Raw genomic sequence first — 19,078 nt, 5'->3', positions numbered from 1 at the left:
CACGCCACGCCGAGCACAGCAGGCTAAGGCGCGACGCCACGCCGACGGACGGCGTGGCGCGCGAGGCCGTCCGGGCGGGGCGCGGGAGCGAGCGAGAGCTTCAGAGGTGCGTGCTCTAATTGTGAATGGACACAAGGTGTTTGTGATGTGGATTAGTGGAACCCATATGCCAGCTGCTGACCTGTTTTTCAATTTTCAATCCCTTAGTCTGACACACTGTCTCTCTCATATTTCTGTTAACAAATGTGTTGCACACTGAAGCATGGGGACAGGAGGGATGGCGGAGTGCTTAACCCACGCATAATCTTGGTGTTGTTCAGGGTTCACGTTCTCCTACATAAGTTTCTTATTGCTGGTCAGATGGCACTAATTTAGTTAAGGGTTATACAGTATTACAGTATACTTTACGCACTTTCAATCAATGCGACAGGATGCCTTTTTTTCTTTCTAGTTAAGCGTTGTGTATATTTTCTAATGTGATTTGAAGTTGCTTTTCTACATGATTTCTGTCGGATTTCACAAACATTGTTTAGCCTGACACAATGAAGTGACCTACCTGATAACTCTGACTATTTTTTACTTCCATGCTTGTGCTTATAAAAAACTCCATAGTAACTAGGAGTAAGAGACACATTGCATGCAAAATTAAGATAATACTATATGTTAGCCCAAATTACAGACTAGTAATTCTAGTCTAAGGGGGACAGAATATCTGGCCCGAGTAGCACACACACCAGTGAAGCACTAGTACACACACGAACAGAGGATACACGAGCAGAGTGTGAGCTGAAGTGCTCCTGTATTATACTGTACTACTTGAAGCTGGAGTGCTCTGGGGCTAGACTATGAGTTCTCGGGGAGCTGGCTCACGGACGCGCACACTTGAGAGAGAGGAGCACACGGTGAGTACTAGTTTTGTGAAGCTCAAATGGATTGCTTGATCTGTCTTATTTTACAACGATGGGATACATGCCCTTTTATAGGGTGCACTACCGACTTAAGCTGTGCAAAAACTTGCATAACTTGACAGTCAAGCCTATCATTAAATTTTATCCTGACATATTCTATCCTGGCAGCTTATCTCATCCTGTCCAGGCAGCTTATCTTGAATCTTGCAGCCACATGTTCACACCAGCTGCCTACTGCTGCTGTAAATAAGTAATACAGGATTTACTACTACAATATACATTCTACTCAGTCGAAATGACAATTGGCCTAGATTAAGAAACAATCGGCTTGGAGTTAGATAGTAGATAATTGTTAGTTCATATAACAAATAGGATGGTAGACCGGGAGGCCGTGCGTGGTACCCGTTCTTTAAGTATAATGAAATTTGGTTATACACTTATACAGCTATACTACCTGTTTTTTAAGCATACAAAATTTAGCTGGTTAACTTGCCTTCTTTTATGCATCTGAAGTTCTTGATGAGAATGGTCTTTAATACGAACATTTAGATCTCTCCATTTGCTGGAGCTGCCGGACTTGAAATACATTATCTATATTAAAACAAAGCTTCTTGTTCTTCAAGGCAAAACTACCAGTTTCTTATCCAGTATACAGAGATTAGACTGCTAAGTACTAGCGTCCCTCTACTACTGTAATGCTCATGTTATTTGCAGAATTTACAGTATTTTCTGCTGCTCCATCATTTCCATTGTTGTTTTCAGAAAAATACACAGACTCTTTTGGAGGTGGAAGTGATATATCTCCATTCTCCAGAAAGGACATGATTGATGACACGAGTGGCCGCACATTTGGGCTGTCCTGAACACACAAAAGTCCAATATGGATGCACCGTATAGTTTCATCAGGTGAACAACTCTCCACAATTGATGAGTCAACAAAATCCTTTATGTTCCCATCCTTCCATAAGCTCCATGCCTGCATTCATCATATCTCATCCCTTCAAAGATGCACATATTTACTATACTTGCAGAAATTCGAACATGTCATTGTACTTACAGAGGCTATAATGCTGGGGAAGTCTGCTTTTAGGTGCACAGAGCTGGTCTTTGAGCCACTCACAATCTCTAGTAGTAAAACTCCAAAGCTGTATACATCAGACTTGACAGAGAACACTCCGTTCAAAGCATATTCAGGTGACATGTAACCGCTGTTTGAAGCATGTCCCAGTTAGGAGCACATAACATAATTTTGGTCAAGCACAAGAATAATGTATAAAGATCACTCATGCAGTATATCACTCACTATGTGCCAACAACGCGGTTGGTATTTTCTTGCTGCTGATCGCCACCAAATATCCTTGCTATACCAAAATCAGATATCTTAGGGCTTATTTCGGCATCTAATAATATGTTGCTTGCTTTGAGATCCCTGTGAATTATCTTCAACCTTGAATCTTGATGAAGATAAAGAAGTCCTCTAGCTACACCTTTGATTATCTCGAATCTTGTTGGCCAATTAAGCATTGATTTTCTTGTGGCATCTGCTACCAATAGCATCAATTGAGGGATAATATCAGTTATTCTGGTTGATTTCATGACTTTCTGAAATTGGCAATACGTAAGCAGAACATACCGAAAAGCATGGCATCCAGACTTTTGTTAGGTAAGTATTCATATATTAATAGTTTCTCATCTCCATGGATGCAGAAGCCGAGAAGTCTAACCAAGTTTTTATGCTGCAACTTCGCAATGAGTATTACTTCATTTCTGAACTCCGGTACCCCCTGGCCAGAACCCTTACTAAGCCTTTTCACAGCAATTTCTGTACCATCTTCTAACATTCCCTGGACACATCCATTTTTAGGTCAAACAAGATGGAAATACAGTTATGTTCGTCGATAAGATAAAAATTCACGTTACCTTGTAAACACTGCCAAAACCTCCATGTCCAAGCTTGTTGGAGTTAGAGAAATTGTTTGTTGCAAGTACAATTTCTTTGAAGCTAATAGAAGGATACTTTAAGTTTCCGTCGCAAAGTTCAAATGAAGTGCTCGAAGTTCCTGACATCAGCTTCTTCCAAATATTCTTGTTTCTTTGTTTGCCTATCAGGAACATTGATGCAAACATTATAATAAAGGAACATAGCACATAGAAATATGGAATAGCCTTGGCCTGCACAATCATGCTCAAGGGAAATACACGGAGAAAAGTATGGAACTGTGTTCTACCTCCCAAATAGCAGATCCAAACAAGGCACACCCATATGATTATGAGCAAGGTTGACACGATTGGCAGTGTAATTTTTAAGACAGTGCTCTTCCGCTTTTTATCTGCCAAAATTTAGTCTGTAAGCAATTATGATTTGAAGATTTTATAAATAGTTAGTTTCACAAGCCAAATACTTCTTGCTAACTCCTGCATGCTCATATTTTCATTCCGAATCCAGTTGCTGCTAATCTGCACCCTCCAATTGGATAAACTGTTATGTTTTCATATTAAAAATATTGTAGTGATTCACAGACAGCATATATGCTGCGCCAAACTGTTCCATCATATTGACATTATCAACTCTTTACCCTCTAATATTTGCCCGCCACTACTAATTTAAACCTTACTTGTACTGACATTGTAAATGGTACTAAGGGAGATATTACTGGAGCTCCACTGTTCCCATAAAATAGAGGGTATATCTACCAACGCAAGCAGAGAAACAGAGACAGTAAACTGTACCACTCAATCCATGAACCCGGATATAGAGGTTTTGCCCTTGTCCAATGAGCTTCTCTGTGTCAATCAAATCTCCGTTCCATAATAGGCACCTAGTTTCATCCCCATTGATATCCTTGGTGCTCGTATTGGCGAAAGCATACGCTGTGCAGGAGCAGTTGCTGGTGCATTCTGCTATGCATTCATCTAAGCTTATATTCTTGACATGCAAGGACTCATGGGGAACCTTCATGCTTGGCAAATTTAAGAAGCCATCCTGTTGACCACATCTTAGTGCTTCCATCCGGTGGCATCCCTGCGAAAACCTGTGTGCCGTCCAGTCTTGCTTGTTGTTTGGCTCAAAGCCATCAATACATTTGCATGTCACAATAGGCTGCGTGTTGTCGCAGTAACCAAATGGACCACAGTAACCAAATTTGTTGCATTCCTGTTTAGGTTCTGATCGCAGGTCAGTCCATTTGGACATGTTGCTATTCCAGGTTCGTAACTTCATCTTGCCTGAGTAGTCCATCTTCAGTAGCACTAAGGAGACACTTGGTTCTGGTAGTCCAAAGGAAATGTACACCTCATCATCAATAGTATTCAGTGTGAAGTGAATTGTGGACTTGACACTCTCGACGTACCGCCCTACTAACAAATAGTTATTCCACGCTGGACTTCGCCAGTATGGTGTCGAACCATTCCATGAAAAACGCCGCAGAAACTCAGCAGGGTGTGCACCATATGAGAAGTTGCCCGGGGATGGGTCTTGGGTGTTTCTCCAAGAGACGAGCCGTTGTAGTGCATGCGTCTTGTGGGTGATCCTGAGGTTCATACCTGGAAGGAGAGTGTCGGTCGGGTAATCGAAGCTTTGCCATAAGATGATGCCCTGTGATGACCGAAGGATAAAATTCCCATTGTTATCAAGCGTGGCTTCTCCACCAGTTGCCTCTGACGATGAATTTCCTGCGGCGCTGATATTAGTCATCCAGAGAAGCTGGCCGTTGGTGTCTGACAGGGCCAGATTGGATCCGTTTGTGAAGGCCAGTGTTGCAGAAGAAGGATCAGCGATCGGCATAGCACGGTTGGCAACCCACACAACATTGTCTTTGGGTATGTTCTTGTACCATATTCCGACGTAGTAATGTTTTGTGCCGGAGCTGGACGGGGAGAAGAATCCCAGGGCGAAAGTGCCGTCGTCGGAGGTGATGGTGCTTCCAGCAGAAAGCGGCTTGTCGGGAAGAAGGCGGCTGCCGGATGATGCACAGAATGGGAATAACCAAAATGACCAACAAACAAGGCAGATGATTGTGTGTATGGGAGGGGGATCCATTGCTGTAGCGAACTATGGAACTGGGATAATGAAAGCAAAGCAGTGGATGAGTTGCCTTTGGACAATGCAAATCAGAACTCCTGGGAGAGGCAGAGTCAGTCAAGCATATTATTTGTGGCCCTTTTCTTACAGGAAGTTACTGGGAAAGTGGGAACCTTGGAAGTAGTCAAGGATATATATTTACTAGGAAGTTTGAAAATGTTGGGTTGTGGTTGTTATCATCTGGACTATGTCGGACTAGCCTTCTCAGCAAATTAGAATAGACATTTACTTTTTCTTTGAAGCGTGACTGCTTGGTTTTCTTGTTTGAATGTGCTGGTTGCTGGTACTATTTTAGTTGGATTACATATGTTTATGAACAGAGCAAACCCCTTGTTCTGGTTTTGGTATGTAAGCTTAGATGTCTGTTGTGTGTGAAACGAACCTATCTTTTGACCGTAATGCATATGAGATTGCAGTTAAATGTTAACATCAGTGGTGCAGGAAATTCCATGGTCTTCCCATTGGACTTGCATGTTTGACCATGTAAACTATAACTGGATAGGTTGTTAAGATTAAGGACACATTTTTTTTTTCTTTTGGGTTTCAGAAGAACATCATTAGACCCTGACTGGATGTACAAAGGGACCTTGTGCTTGTTTCTTAAAAATGTGAGGTCAAACTCTGTGGGTGGACTCACATATTTACTCTGGTCTTTGCAACTATAGAAGTTTGCGAGCTATGCATTTAAGTGTGCAGTCATGCCCTCGTTTGCGCCCCTAGCTTCGCAAGAAAGAGGGATTTCTTAGCAGTCTTGTGCAACTGTCTGATAAACATCACTAGACCCTGACCCGGATGTACAATGGATGTGAGGCCAAACACTCTGGGTGGAGTCACACATTTATCCCAGCTGGTCTCTGCAGGTATGGAAGTTGGCCAGCCACGCGTTCGAGTGTGTAGTCGTGCCCGAGTTTGCGTCCCTAAGCTTTGCAAGAAAAACGAAAATTTTAGCTGCCATGTGCAACTATGTATCTGAAAAGTATTCAGTGTCTTATGCTAGTCATCAGGCTATTGCAGATGTTCACAGTGCACTTCTTCCATCGCAAATGTATTACTCAGAAATGATTTTTCCACTGGATAGGAGGAGGGGAAGGCACGACCATATATACTCGTTGAGATGGCAAGGCTGGAGCAACCCTGTACAAGTTGCACGCCTGGGTATCACTGGAGCAGAGAACATATTTGGCCAAAGAAGCAAGAAGAGGAAGAATGGCTATGTAGTATGTGCACGGGTAACCCTGGCAGGAGCGGTTAATTGCCTACACTCTAGGTGGAAAGCGCAACGGGTGAGTACATCTTAGTCGGGGCGATCCGACACCGACCACGATTCTGATTCAGACTCTGGCCATGATTCCCACTCGGACCACAACTCTGACCATGACGACGATGATGACAACTCAAAGGGCGGGAAGAAGAAGCGCTCAACTCCAGAGAAGAGGGGAGTCCTGGGAGGTAATCGGTAAGAATAGTGACGAGCTTCCTAAAGTGACCATATGGGCCAGTGTGCGAGCTTCCTTTGTCCTTCAAGCCATTACTTGCTTCAAGATCATGAGAGCAAGCTTCTCTTTATGTGGTATAGGAATATTATTAAATGTAAAACTCTGTATGCATATGCACTTTTTAACTCATGTACTGTATGACTATAGACTACATACAATGAAGTCAACACAGAAATGGACGCGACACTCTGGCATTACCTGCTACGTGCACTACCAACATCAGGGGATCTGGTCTGTATTACCATCCCAGTGTGTTAAAGAAAAATGCCAACCTCCCCACAAAAAATAAACGAAAAACCTAACGCCCATACGTGTGGCATCATGCACATCGCCCACACGCCTCCATCACCACTCATTTTGCCATGTATGAACATATGACATCAGCAGAGATCTTTTTGGTTTTCGGCTTAAAAATGTTTTATCTCCTAATTAAAAAATCAAATTAAAAATCTGTTTTCACCATTAAATCCGCCTCGATGTGATCTTCAAAACTAGACCCAATGTTGATATGTTTCGACGAAAAAAAAATTCTCCAAAGTTGCCATGATGTTTACACTGTAGTTGTCATAGTGCTTAAACTAAAGTTGCCATGTGGCAATTTTAGATTGTAGAGCATGGCAATTTTAGTTTTTTTATTATGGCAATTTCAGTACTTTGACCATGAAAATTATTTTTTGTATGAACCATGGCAATTTGAAGTGCATGTATCATGACAATTTTAGTTTATGGTTCATTACAAGTCTAGTTTCTTAATTCCCCGTTTTATAATATGTCAAATTTACTTTTAAATGTAGAAGAAAATAACTGAAACATATCATGGCAACTTCAAGTAAACATCATGGCAATTCATGTGCAATAGAAATGGCAACTTTTAATCAAAAAAATCGTCAAAATATATTAATATGAGATATAGTTTCGAAGATCTTGTCACGAGGGATTTAATGGCGAAAACGGATCTTCAATCGGATTTTTCATTTAAGAGATAAAATATTTTAAAAACTGAAAATCTAAAAAGATTCTCACACGCATGCATGCGGTGACCTGGCGCAGTCTGTGTGTTATAGGACGTGTGGGTGGGTTTGGCTCTCACCACACGTGTGGGCGTTAGCGTTGTCCAAAATAAAATAAAAATGCGAACTGTCTTACGTTTTTTGTTGTTGTTGTTGTAGAAACAGGTATTGTTTTGCAAGGATGAAAAAAAAGGTGTAAACATTTGTGCTGTTTCTGAAAACAAAAATGGTTTATCTTTTTTTTTTGATAAAAAATGGTTTAAACAGATAGAGAACTGCGTGGAGTGCCAGGCCCATAACCCTGGCTGGGCTGGGCTGGGCTGTGCCGAATCATCACCAAAGAAAGCCGAAAGGTCCAGCTGCGCCCTCATCTCTGGTCGACGGGATTGTCTAAAAAAAAAATCTCTGGTCGACGGGAGCAGAGCGGCGGGGGCGGAGACGCCGCATCTCCGGCGGGAGGAGGAGGGGGAGCAAATGATGGTGGCGCAACCTTCTTCCTCCTCCCGGCCTCACATTTGGCAGCCAGTACGGGCTCAGGCGGCAGATATGGACGGGAGCAGGCCAAGACGCGCCGCCACGCCACGCCGACGGCTTAGCGGGCGAGGCCGTCCGTCCGTCCGGGTGGAGCGAGAGCTTCTCAAAGGTGCGTGCTCTAAGCCATACGACTCTCTAGTTGTTTCTTGCACCCTATTTGATGCGAATTAATGGAAGAAATCTCGCGTTGAGGTTGTCGTAGATGAATGATGCCCGTGAGCAGTGAGCTTAGAGTTGTGGGTAGAAGGTGTTTGCGGTAATGCCTGGAAGAAGAAACCAGCCACTGGCATGTTTTTCAGTTTTCCACAAATCACCAGTTGTCTTTTATCCCTTGAAAGGAACCTCTATGGTGCTCTGACTAACAGACATACTGGATGCAAAATGTCAAAATATACAATTCAACTATCCTTTTCTGCAAGTGTACAAAATTTCAATTGGTTGGTTAACTTGCTTTCTTTTATGCATCCAAAATTCTTGCTGAGAAGGGTCTTTAATGAGAACACTGAGACCTCTCCCATTTTCCGTGGGCTCCTGGGGTCGAGATACATTATTTATATTAAAACAAAGCTTCTTGCTCTTCAAGACAAATACCAGTTTCTTATCCAGTATACAGTTGTACAAAGTACACACGGCACTGCTAGGCACTAGCGTCCCTCTAGTGCTGTAATGCTCATGTTATTTCTAGAATTCACAGTATTTTCTGCTGCTCCATCAGCACCATGGTTATCTTCTGCAAAATACATAGGCTCTTTTGGAGGTGGAAGTGATATATCTCCATTCTCCAGAAAGGACATGATTGACGACACGAGAGGCCGCGCATTTGGGCTGCCTTGAACACACAAGAGACCGATATGGACGCACTGTATAGTTTCATTAAGTGAACAGCTGTCCACAATTGACGAGTCAACAAAATCCTTTGTGTTCCCATTCTTCCATAAGCTCCATGCCTGCATCCATTCTTATCCCTTTCAAGATGCATATATTTACTGTACTTGCAGAAATTTGAACATGCCATTTTACTTACATAGGCTATAATGCTGGAGAAGTCTGCTTTTAGGTGCACCGAGCTGATCTTTGAGCCACTCACAATCTCCAGTAGTAAAACTCCAAAGCTATATACGTCAGACTTGACAGAAAACACTCCTTTCAAAACATATTCAGGCGGCATGTAACCACTGTTTGAACACAGAACATAATTTTAGTCAAGCACAGGAACAATGCATAAACATGATTGATGCAGTATACCACTTACTATGTGCCAACTACGCGGTTGGTGTTTTCTTGCTGCTGATTGCCGCCAAATATCCTTGCCATACCAAAGTCAGATATCTTAGGGCTCATTTCGGCATCTAATAATATGTTGCTTGCTTTGAGATCCCTGTGAATTATCTTCAATCTTGAATCTTGATGAAGATAAAGAAGTCCTCTAGCTACCCCTTTGGTTATCTCGAATCTTATTGGCCAATCAAGCATTGATTTTCTTGTGGCATCTGCTACCAGTAGCATCAATTGAGGGATAATCAGTTATTTTGGTTGATTTCATTACTTACTGAAATTTGGCAAGACGTAAGCAGAACATACCAAAAAGCATGGCGTCCAGACTTTTGTTAGGTAAGTATTCATATATCAATAGTTTCTCATCTCCGTGGATGCAGAAACCGAGAAGTCTAACCAAGTTTTTGTGCTGCAACTTCGCAATGAGTATTACTTCATTTCTGAACTCCAGTTCCCCCTGTCCAGAACCCTTACTAAGCCTTTTCACAGCAAATTCTGTACCATCTTCTAATGTCGCCTGGACACTTGCATACTTTTAAGTCAAACAAGACGGAAATACAGTTATGTTGCTCTATAAGAGAAAATTCCACGTTACCTTGTAAACATTGCCAAAACCTCCATGTCCAAGCATGTTGGAGTTAGAGAAATTGTTTGTTGCAAGTACAATTTCTTTGAAGTTAATAAAAGGATACTTTAAGTTTCCATCACGAAGTTCAGTAGAAGTGCTTGAAGTTCCTGACATCAGCTTCTTCCAAATTTTCTTGTTTCTTTGTTTGCCTGTCAGGAACATTGATGCAAACGTTATAGTAGAGGAACATATCACATAGAAATATGGAATAGCATTGGCCTTCGCAAACATGCTTGAGGGAAATACACCGAGAATGTATGGCACTGTGTTTTACCTCCAAAGCTGCAGATCCAAGCAAGGCACACGCATATGATTATGAGCAAACTTGAAACGACTGGCAGTGTAATTTTTAAAACATTGCTCTTCCGGTTTTTATCTGCCAAAATTCAGTCTGTAAGCAATCACGATTACACATTTGCTAAATAGTTAGTTTCACAAACCAAATATTTCTTACAAGTATGAGCTACATGCACATAGTCTCGACTCTCAAGCAATCTACTTCTCACATGAACAATTGCATCACGAGTATGGTAACATTTGGGAAATACAAAACTTCGGCTTGATACTTCAAACTAAAATCCGGCAAAACATGTTTTGTTGAACTGGATGGAATGGTTGTCACGCCCAAGTTTTTTATGTAATATAGGCCCTATTTGGTTCAGTTTTTATCGACAGATTCCGTTGCCGCGCAGCAGAATCTGAACCAAAGGGCGAACCCAACAGAATCCGATTTCAGAAATCCGCTGCCAAAATCTGAACCAGAAGCTGAAGCAGCTCAGGACGTGCTTTCCAAAATCTGATTCCGCTGCGGGCCAAAATCTGAAAAAGCTGTATCAGCTGGTTTGCCAAATGAGCTACATCTTTTTCACATCAGATTTTCCACAGCTGTTTTCCCACAGCAGATTTTTCACAGCTGCTTTTAGAAATCCACAGCCGAACCAAACAGGGCCATAATCGGATGGCATAAATGACTTATGCCTGAACTTGAAGGTTTCCTTCTATAGGTATATCTTGTATATTGACATGGATTGTACGAACTTGTAGGAGCAACTACATTTTCTATCAATAGGAAATAGACAGTAACTCAAATTCAAGTTCAATGAAATATGGCTCGAACCAGGGTGGTATGATTGACATTCACTCTTCCGCCCATGTGAGTTAGGCTCACTTCCTATGCATTGACTGAGATCAGATATATATTGAATTATAGACTTTGGACCAACTGTGTTGGTGGCTGGCCAAATCTTTGCGGACACCTCAGGTGTCTGAAACATGTATTAGAGTCTGTTCCTTGATAATTATTCAGATAGAAATGCTTTACATGATCTGGGATATTGCCAACCCCTGCATGCTCGTATTTTCATTCTGCATCCAGTGGCTCCTAATCAGCACCCTCTAATTGGATAAGCTATTATCTTTTCGTATAAAAAAAGATTGTAGTGATTTACAGACTGCATATATGTTCCACCAAACAGTTCCATCATAATGGCATTATCAAGTTCACCCTCTAATATTTCTCCGTCACTACTGAGTTAAACCTTTCTTGTACTCACATTGAACATAGAACTAAGGAGGTTATTGTTGGAGCTCCACTGGGCACACAAATAGAGGAGTATATCTAATAAAGCAAGCAGAGAAACAGAAACAGTAAACTTTACCACTCAATCCACTAACTCGGATATAGAGGTTTTCCCCTTGTCCAATGAACTTCTCCGTGTCAATCAAATCTCCTATCCATAATAGGCACCTAGTATCATCCTCATCGATAGCATTAGTTCTCATAGTGGTGTAAGTATACGCCGTACACGAGCAGTTGCTTGTGCATTCTGCTATGCATTCATCTAAGCTTTTATTCTTGACATACAAGAACTGGTCGGGAATCTTCATGGTTGACATATTTAAGAAGCCATCCCCTTGACCACATCTTAGTGCTTCCATCCGGTGGCATCCCTGTGAAAACCTGCGGGTCGTCCAGTCTTGTTTGTTGTTTGGCTCAAAGCCATCAAGACACTTGCATGTCACAATAGGCTGTGTGTTGTCACAGTAACCAAATGGACCACAGTAACCAAATTTGTTGCATTCCTGGTTAGGTCCTGAATACTGGTCAGTCCATTTGGAGCTGTTGCTATTCCAGATTTGTGTCTTTATCTTGCCTGAGTAGTCAATCTTCATTAGCACTAGTGAGACACTAGGTACTGGTAGTCCAAAGGAAGCGTAGATCTCATCACCAATAGTTTGCAGTGTATAGTAAATTGTGGACTTGATACTCTCAACATACTTCCCTACTACCAAATTGTTATTCCATACCAGACTTCGCCGGTATGGTGCTGAGCCATTCCATGTAATACGCTGCCGAAACTCATCAGGGTCTGCACCATATGAGAAGTTGCCCGGGGATGGGTCTTGGGGGTTTCTCCAAGAGATGAGCTGTTGTAGTGCATGCGTCTTGTGGGTGATCCTGAGGTTCATACCTGGAAGGAGAGTGTCGGTCGGGTAATCGAAGCTTTGCCATAAGATGGTGCCATGTGATGACCGAAGAATAAAATTCCCATTGTTATCAAGCGTGGCTTCTCCACCAGTTGCCTCTGACGATGAATTCCTTGCAGCGCTGATGTTTGTCGTCCAGAGAAGCTGGCCACTGGTGTCTGACAAGGCGAGATCGGATCCGCTTGTGAAGGCGAGTGTTGCAGAAGAAGGATCAGTTATCGGCATAGCACGGTTGGCAACCCACACAATGTTGTCTTCGGGTATGTTCCTGTACCATATGCCGACGTAGTAATATTTTGTGCTGGAGCTGGACAGGGAGAAAAATCCCAGGGCAAAAGTGCCATCGTCGGAGGTGATGGTGCTACCAGCGGAAAGCGGCTTGTTGGGAAGAAGGCGGCTACTGGATGATACATAAAATGGCAATAAACCAAATGACCAACAAACAAGGCAGATGATTGTGTGTATGGGAAGGGGATCCATTGCTGTAGCGAACTATGGAACTGAGATAATGGAAGCAAAGCAATGGATGAGTTATCTTTGGACAATGCAAATCAGAACTCCTGGGAGAGGCAGAGCCAGTGAAGCATTTATTTGCGGTGCTTTTCCCACAGGGAACTAATGGGGAAGTGGGAACCTTGGAAGGAGTCAAGAAGAGATATTTAGGAAGTTTGAAAATGTTGGGTTGTGGTTGTTATCATCTGGACTATGTCGGACTACCCTTCCTCAGCAAATTATAATAGACATTTACTTTTTCTTTTAGGTGTGACTGCTGGGTTTTCTTGTTTGAATGTGCTGGCTGCTGGTACTATTTTAGTTGGATTACATATGTTTATGAACAGAACAAACCCCTTGTTCTGGTTTTGGTATGTATGCTTAGATGGTTTTTTTGAAACGAACCTATCTTTTGACCGTACACATATGAGATTACACTTAAATGTTAACATCAGTGGTGCAGGAAATTCCATGGTCTTCCCATTGGACTTGCATGTTTGACCATGTAAACTCTAACTGGACAGGTTAAAAACAGGGACAGATCAGCTCATTAAGCAGGACACAATTTCTTTTCTTTTGGGTTAACATCATTAGACCCTGACTGGATGTACAAAGGGACCTTGTGTTTGTTTCTTAAAAATGTGAGGTCAAACTCTGTGGGTGGACTCACATATTCGTTCTGGTCTTTGCAATTATAGAAGCTTGCCAGTTATGCATTTAAGTGTGCAGTCATGCCCTCGTTTGCGCCCCTAGCTTTGCAAGAACAACTGTCTGAAAAGAGCATATCACCTGAAAAGGATGTTTAGCTCGCTATGCGTTTATGTTATTGCCGATTTGCTCACAGTGCATTTCTTCTATCATAAATTTATAACAGAAATGTTTTTTGCACTGGAGGAGGTGAAAGCACAATCATATACTTGCTAAGATGGCAAGGCTGGAGCAACTCTGTATAAATTGCACACATGGGTACTCCCTCCGTCCGAAAATACTTGTCATCAAAATGGATAAAAGGGGATGTATCTAGATGAAAGCACAATCATATTTAGTTCTAAATACATCTCTTTTTATCCATTTTGATGACAAGTATTTTCGGACGGAGGGAGTAACACTGTAGCAACTCAAAGGTAGTTACAGCAGATATTCTTATGCTCAACTGACTGGGACATCGATCTGCAAGTTATCATCTGACCTTGTTTTGCTGACGCATATGGCACTAGAACTACCACTTGCTTTCTTCAGCGAATGTCCAGAGTACTGATAAGCTCATTTTGAGAAGTGTAAAACTAATAACTATGTTCATCTAGCACTGCAGCCATGGCATAGCTGACTCTCTAGCTTCCGAGATTGTTCCTGGCAACGGGCATGGGTTTACTGCAGACTGACAAGTGGTTATCTACCCTTTGTGTAGGATATTCCAAATGAGTACCAAATGACACGAGTCTACGGTGGATCTCTCGACCTATGGTGCTTAGGTCTCTCGATTGGGTACAGATACAAGCTAGGGTTTCAGCAAGAAAAGGGGATCGGGAGAAGGAGCCGGGAGGTGGGAGAGAAGATACACACCCAAAGACGGTCCGTTCTGTCCGGTGATCTATCGATACCCACCACATAGCACTCGCAGCTGTTAAGTACCACTCACTGCCTCCACTCCCGGCTGATGACGCACATTGGGCTTGGCACCCCTCCTGGGCCGTTCCGGTTAGGCTTTGGCAGTCACGGTAATTGCTCCGTGACGTTGCAGCTAGCTTCGTCACTATGTGGGGCCTGCGTTCGGGTTGGGGTTAGTTGAAATGTTTCACAGAGTTTGGTGGACGCAGGTACGGAACTACGGATAGGCGGTGGCTCTGCTCTACTAGCGCCTCCATGGCTTGTAATGAGCTGATTTGACATGAATTGATGCTTAGTTCCGATAGTTGCTTAGCTGCCTTGTTCTATTTCGTTGGTTTTGGGGACGATTTGATGCCAGTTTGTTCGGGGACATGCATTTCATCGTGGCGTGCATCTGTAATAATGAAATATTATCAAGGTTCTATTTTCGGATCGCATTTGTTCATAAATTTTCATGTGGCTTATTTAATCGCTCATGGACATTCTGTTATATGTACAGGCCATGTGCGCTTGTGGAACTTCACATGCTTGTCCATATAAGTTAGTGCATTGATTCGTGCAGTGTTTGAGTCCACGACCATGTCAATTGCCGGTACTGGATCTGCCTCGTTTCATCTGCCCAACTCTGAATGCTTTTATGTAAAAAATGAATGCTCAACCTCACATGCTTATATGCTTGCTTTGGTTAATTTCGGTTGGATGCTAGACTTCGCGTTGTGTCTGGGTTGATGTTTAGTTAGACTGCCGGTGAACATTTTTCTGCTGGACTCTTTATGAACATAAGTCCCCTCAGCTGACATTTGTCACATGGTATTGTTTGTATACAGATACAGAGCACTGCATCGTGGGTGTCTGTCTACATGGATCTGTCCTTTGGCCATCCAGTTGCGCTGTTTATCATAGCCCTATAACTCTGCTGGTACCCTGCTGCGTGATGAACCAGAAATCGCTCCTATCATGAACCGAATTGAGCAGTACAATGGCCGTTTTGCTGGAGTTCCTCACAGTATGATTCAGGTAAACCTGCCATGTCTTCTGGATAAAACTCTTCTACATATACCGAGTGCCGTTGCTGTCTTGATTACATCAGTGGAAAAGGCCTAAGTGCCCGTACTTAGCCTTTTTCTCTTGGCTTCTTTTGTCATGTTTAGATTGGTGGCGTATTTTCAGATGAAATGTCACTTTACCTCTGAAACTAGAACTAAACAGAGAACTCCTATTAATTTATCTAGTTCAGTCTATAGAAGCAGTTATATTAGCTCCACATGCCTGTTCAGTCCAGTGTCTTAAAAGTTGCAACAGCAACCCTTCGAATCTGCTTAGAAATAAATCCATTGAATGAGAGTGAATGTCTACCAGAGTGTACAATTGGAACCCAGTTGATGATATACTGTAGTCACACCTAACTAATTGAGCCATATAAATTATCAGAGGCCGTTCTTGGTGAGTTGGCTTCTGCAACATTAGTTGAGCTGAGAGATTATGTTACAATGTTACTAATATGTTTATATATTAAATAGTCTTCACTGTAACAGCAAAGCTTCTGTCCAGCTAGAAAGTTTGCACCCATCCATGTTAGTACGTATATCATTAACTTGATAGAAGCACAAGTATGCATAACCCTCATCATACTGCAAAATTCATGCTCTTTAACTTTAACTGGTTGTTATACACCACAAAATGGCAATGTCAAACACATAACTAGTTTTCTATCTGGAACTGAGCGTGCTCAGCAACATCTTATATTATGGGACGGAGGGAGTACATGACTTACTCTACACTTTTACAATAATATGTTCCAAGGATATTCAGCATTAAAAACGTACCAGCAAGTTGATCAACCACTCACCAACTTATTACAAATACCAAAAGTAGTGCATACAACACAAGCCACATTCTAATTTTGCTGTGAGACGATGTCCATGCAACAACAAAAAACTGCTCGATTTCTCATGTTAAGAGTTCTCCAAAAGTTCTTCCTATGTTTTTTTCGAAAATGAGGAAAGCCCTGGCCTCTTGATGAAAATTCTTTATTACTCAAAGTATCTTGGTCGAAAGAAATACGAGTAATATAGTTGTAATTTCATAAGAACCCCGGAAGCATATTCATCCGTCGTACTTTACCTAGGATTTAATTCATGCAAATTTCTCCAAAATCTAGGGCCCTAAACTTATATTTAATTGCAATTGTTGTCACGTTGGCCTTCATGGGTTGGTGGCAAGTTTAATTAACATGGGTTGTTTTCTTTCTATGTCCTTGTTTGAAGTTATCTCGACATTCATGTATCGAGACTCCCGAGAACTTTGCCGAGAAGACCAACGTGGTGTGGGAGCCATCCAAGGATTTGAAGCACCTGAACTTGAAGTTGCTGGTGATCTGGGGGTGCGAGGATGAAGACAAGGTGACAAACTATGTAAGGCTTGTCATGGAACAAGCTGTGGGGCTGTTGATAATCAAGCTGCAGGGTGAATTGCCATGCAGGCACTGCAACGCCACCAACCTTGACAGATCCAAGGCGGAGAAAGCTAGCCGGCACCGGATTAAGGAGCGACTGGCGCATGGATCATCCTCATTTCTGGAGATAATTATCTGATATGTCAAGGAATGCTGGTAGTATCATAACGCTCACAGGCTTGCAGGAGCTAGAGCAATGACTCTGCGAGGCACATTCAGTAGTAATTTTGATTTCTAGTTATTGATAGCTTAAAAATACTTGGTTGGTGTGGACCTTCCAGTCTAGCTAAATTATGTGTGTACTGTCATCTGACCGCATGCTTTTCTCTTTCAGTTTACGGAGTAATTAATTGCCTATTTGTCCACCTAGCATATGCTGATTTGTTTGCCCTGGGATATTCAAATATTTGACTTGTTTCTTTTTTACTGGAAAAATTCCTGACTAGTCGTTGAGGCTCTCTCTTTTCAGAATGCGTCTTTGCCGCCTTGCCTGGACCCAAATTGTGGTCTTTGGGAAACATTCCAGTAATAGACTTTACTTTCTGAATTTATCACTATGACCGAATCAATGGAAGCGAAGGTGGACTGCGATGACCGTGTAGGATAAGAAAATTGTGCACCTTTTTGTTTCCATCTTATATGCTCAGAAACTCCTGCCGTATGCTCAGTTCAGCCAGGAGGGTCAGGTGTCATTCAAATTCTTGACGAGTTCTCTGCTTGGAATGTGACTGACTGAAAATGGTGCAAATTAAATGAGTTCTGCCCTTTTATATCTGACTGGAAGCCTATCACTGCAGCTTGATTCAACGTATTGTTACATTTAGCCAGAGATATATCTTCTCTCAAAGGAACACCAGAAAATTCTCCAACACGAGCATCTTACGTTGTTACATTGTTGAAAATCTTCGGTCGTCCTCCATCGTGCATAGTTGGAGTCACCATCATTCTATTGACTGTACCCCCAACTGAAGGAGCGCCAACAATATGCATGAGTTAGCTCATTGTTGCATGCACCAATGATGAATACATTCATCACCCATTAGTTCATCGATGGTTGGCACTCTTCTTTTTTCACGCCTCGAATAAATTTGCAGCTCCAGCAGGAACTTGTACCACATCAATATGCCAACCTGCGCCAGCGGAAAAGAAATCTCTGCTAATTGATTTTGGGATGATCAGAGGATTTACACTACCTATATTACATTACAGGGGAGGCAGATTTGTCTAGACTGTCCAGAGCCAACTAAAGAAACATAACTAAGCGCCCAGCTTGTATAACCTGTCAAGCAAAATTTCCTTTGCTTTCCGGAACAAATAAAGCCATCTAAGAGAGTAACAGGTGAAGCATAACAAAGTCCAAGTCCAACTCATCCAAGAGGAAGTTGTCATGAATATATATGTTTAGCTAATAACGCATGAAACTTTGTTACCAACAACAAAATGACTACCAATGACATGTGCAGTTCAGAACCAGTTGCTCTTGCAGGGGGTTTGGCAGCTGAAAACGGTGCGATAGGGAGTAATTGATACATTGTTTGGCCGGGAATTTTCGACTATATAATGTTGGCTATAGATAATGTGGCAACAAGATATAGCCATCAGTTGGCTCTATTATTGTCCTTGCCCTTGCTCTTATATGCATGTCGATTGGCTTCCACGGTTGCTTCCATGTTTCATTGTTTTTTATAATGTTTCATTGTTTTTAATAATGTTTCGTTGTTTTCCTGTAAGTGGTTATGTGATTGGTAGAATGCTGATTTTAGTGTTCACCACTAGTGTCCTTTCATTCAGCGCAAGGTTTTTATGAGGCTAGTGAACTGACGTACGTGAGGTGTAATGTTCCACATTTGTAAACTTGTGTACCACATATTCCGAGAGCTCCATGAATGTATTGATTCACCAAATAATGGTACGCCAATAAAGCCAAATTGCCAATCGTGATACTCCCTCCATCCTAAAATTCTTGTTTTAGATTTGTCTAAATACGGATGTATCAAGTCATGTTTTAGCATTATATACATTCATATCTAGACGAATTTAAGACAAAAATTTTGGGACGGAGACAGTACGTTTTTATGTGTAGATGTGCTAGACATACGTTTTT

General features: G+C 42.0%; 3 protein-coding genes and 1 long non-coding RNA gene across 9 annotated transcripts; 2 read left to right on the top strand and 2 right to left on the bottom strand.

Annotated features, from left to right (window-relative positions):
* Positions 1-4: 4 nt before the first annotated feature.
* LOC125529924 lies at positions 5-2,914 on the top strand. Its single transcript, XR_007292791.1, has 4 exons — positions 5-106; positions 1,671-1,814; positions 2,616-2,685; positions 2,773-2,914. It is a non-coding gene; the product is annotated as an uncharacterized LOC125529924 (long non-coding RNA).
* Positions 98-5,175, bottom strand: LOC125529923 (G-type lectin S-receptor-like serine/threonine-protein kinase B120). 2 transcript variants are annotated; one of them, XM_048694353.1, is made up of 7 exons: positions 3,639-5,175; positions 3,137-3,238; positions 2,829-3,010; positions 2,542-2,752; positions 2,212-2,449; positions 1,966-2,116; positions 98-1,884 (listed from the first exon to the last, which is right to left on the bottom strand). In XM_048694353.1, the coding sequence occupies exons 1-7, from the start codon at positions 4,945-4,947 to the stop codon at positions 1,582-1,584; spliced, it is 2,496 nt and encodes an 831-aa protein (XP_048550310.1). In that variant the 5' UTR covers positions 4,948-5,175; the 3' UTR covers positions 98-1,581. The 2 variants fall into 2 exon arrangements, with proteins under 2 accessions (XP_048550310.1, XP_048550309.1); XM_048694352.1 differs by having other exon boundaries at positions 2,829-3,238.
* Positions 5,176-7,877: 2,702 nt separating this feature from the next.
* LOC125529921 lies at positions 7,878-17,393 on the top strand. 5 transcript variants are annotated; one of them, XR_007292788.1, is made up of 5 exons: positions 7,878-8,138; positions 14,320-14,483; positions 15,019-15,111; positions 15,347-15,536; positions 16,787-17,393. XR_007292788.1 is itself a non-coding variant. In XM_048694350.1 (3 exons), the coding sequence occupies exons 2-3, from the start codon at positions 15,477-15,479 to the stop codon at positions 17,111-17,113; spliced, it is 387 nt and encodes a 128-aa protein (XP_048550307.1). In that variant the 5' UTR covers positions 7,878-8,138; positions 15,347-15,476; the 3' UTR covers positions 17,114-17,393. The 5 variants fall into 5 exon arrangements, 1 of the variants encoding a protein (XP_048550307.1); XR_007292789.1 differs by lacking the exon at positions 15,019-15,111; XR_007292790.1 differs by lacking the exon at positions 15,019-15,111 and having other exon boundaries at positions 14,320-14,497.
* Positions 8,154-14,313, bottom strand: LOC125529922 (G-type lectin S-receptor-like serine/threonine-protein kinase B120). The gene is made up of 6 exons (XM_048694351.1): positions 11,591-14,313; positions 9,900-10,081; positions 9,611-9,821; positions 9,282-9,519; positions 9,054-9,204; positions 8,154-8,976 (listed from the first exon to the last, which is right to left on the bottom strand). Exons 1-6 carry the CDS (start codon positions 12,897-12,899, stop codon positions 8,674-8,676), a joined length of 2,394 nt encoding a protein of 797 aa, XP_048550308.1. The 5' UTR covers positions 12,900-14,313; the 3' UTR covers positions 8,154-8,673.
* Positions 17,394-19,078: the final 1,685 nt, after the last annotated feature.

Source organism: Triticum urartu, unplaced genomic scaffold (assembly GCF_003073215.2).
Source record: "Triticum urartu cultivar G1812 unplaced genomic scaffold, Tu2.1 TuUngrouped_contig_5948, whole genome shotgun sequence".
NCBI lineage: Eukaryota > Viridiplantae > Streptophyta > Magnoliopsida > Poales > Poaceae > Triticum > Triticum urartu.
Note: the sequence above shows the minus strand (reverse complement) of the source record. Positions and strands in the feature narration are given on the sequence as shown.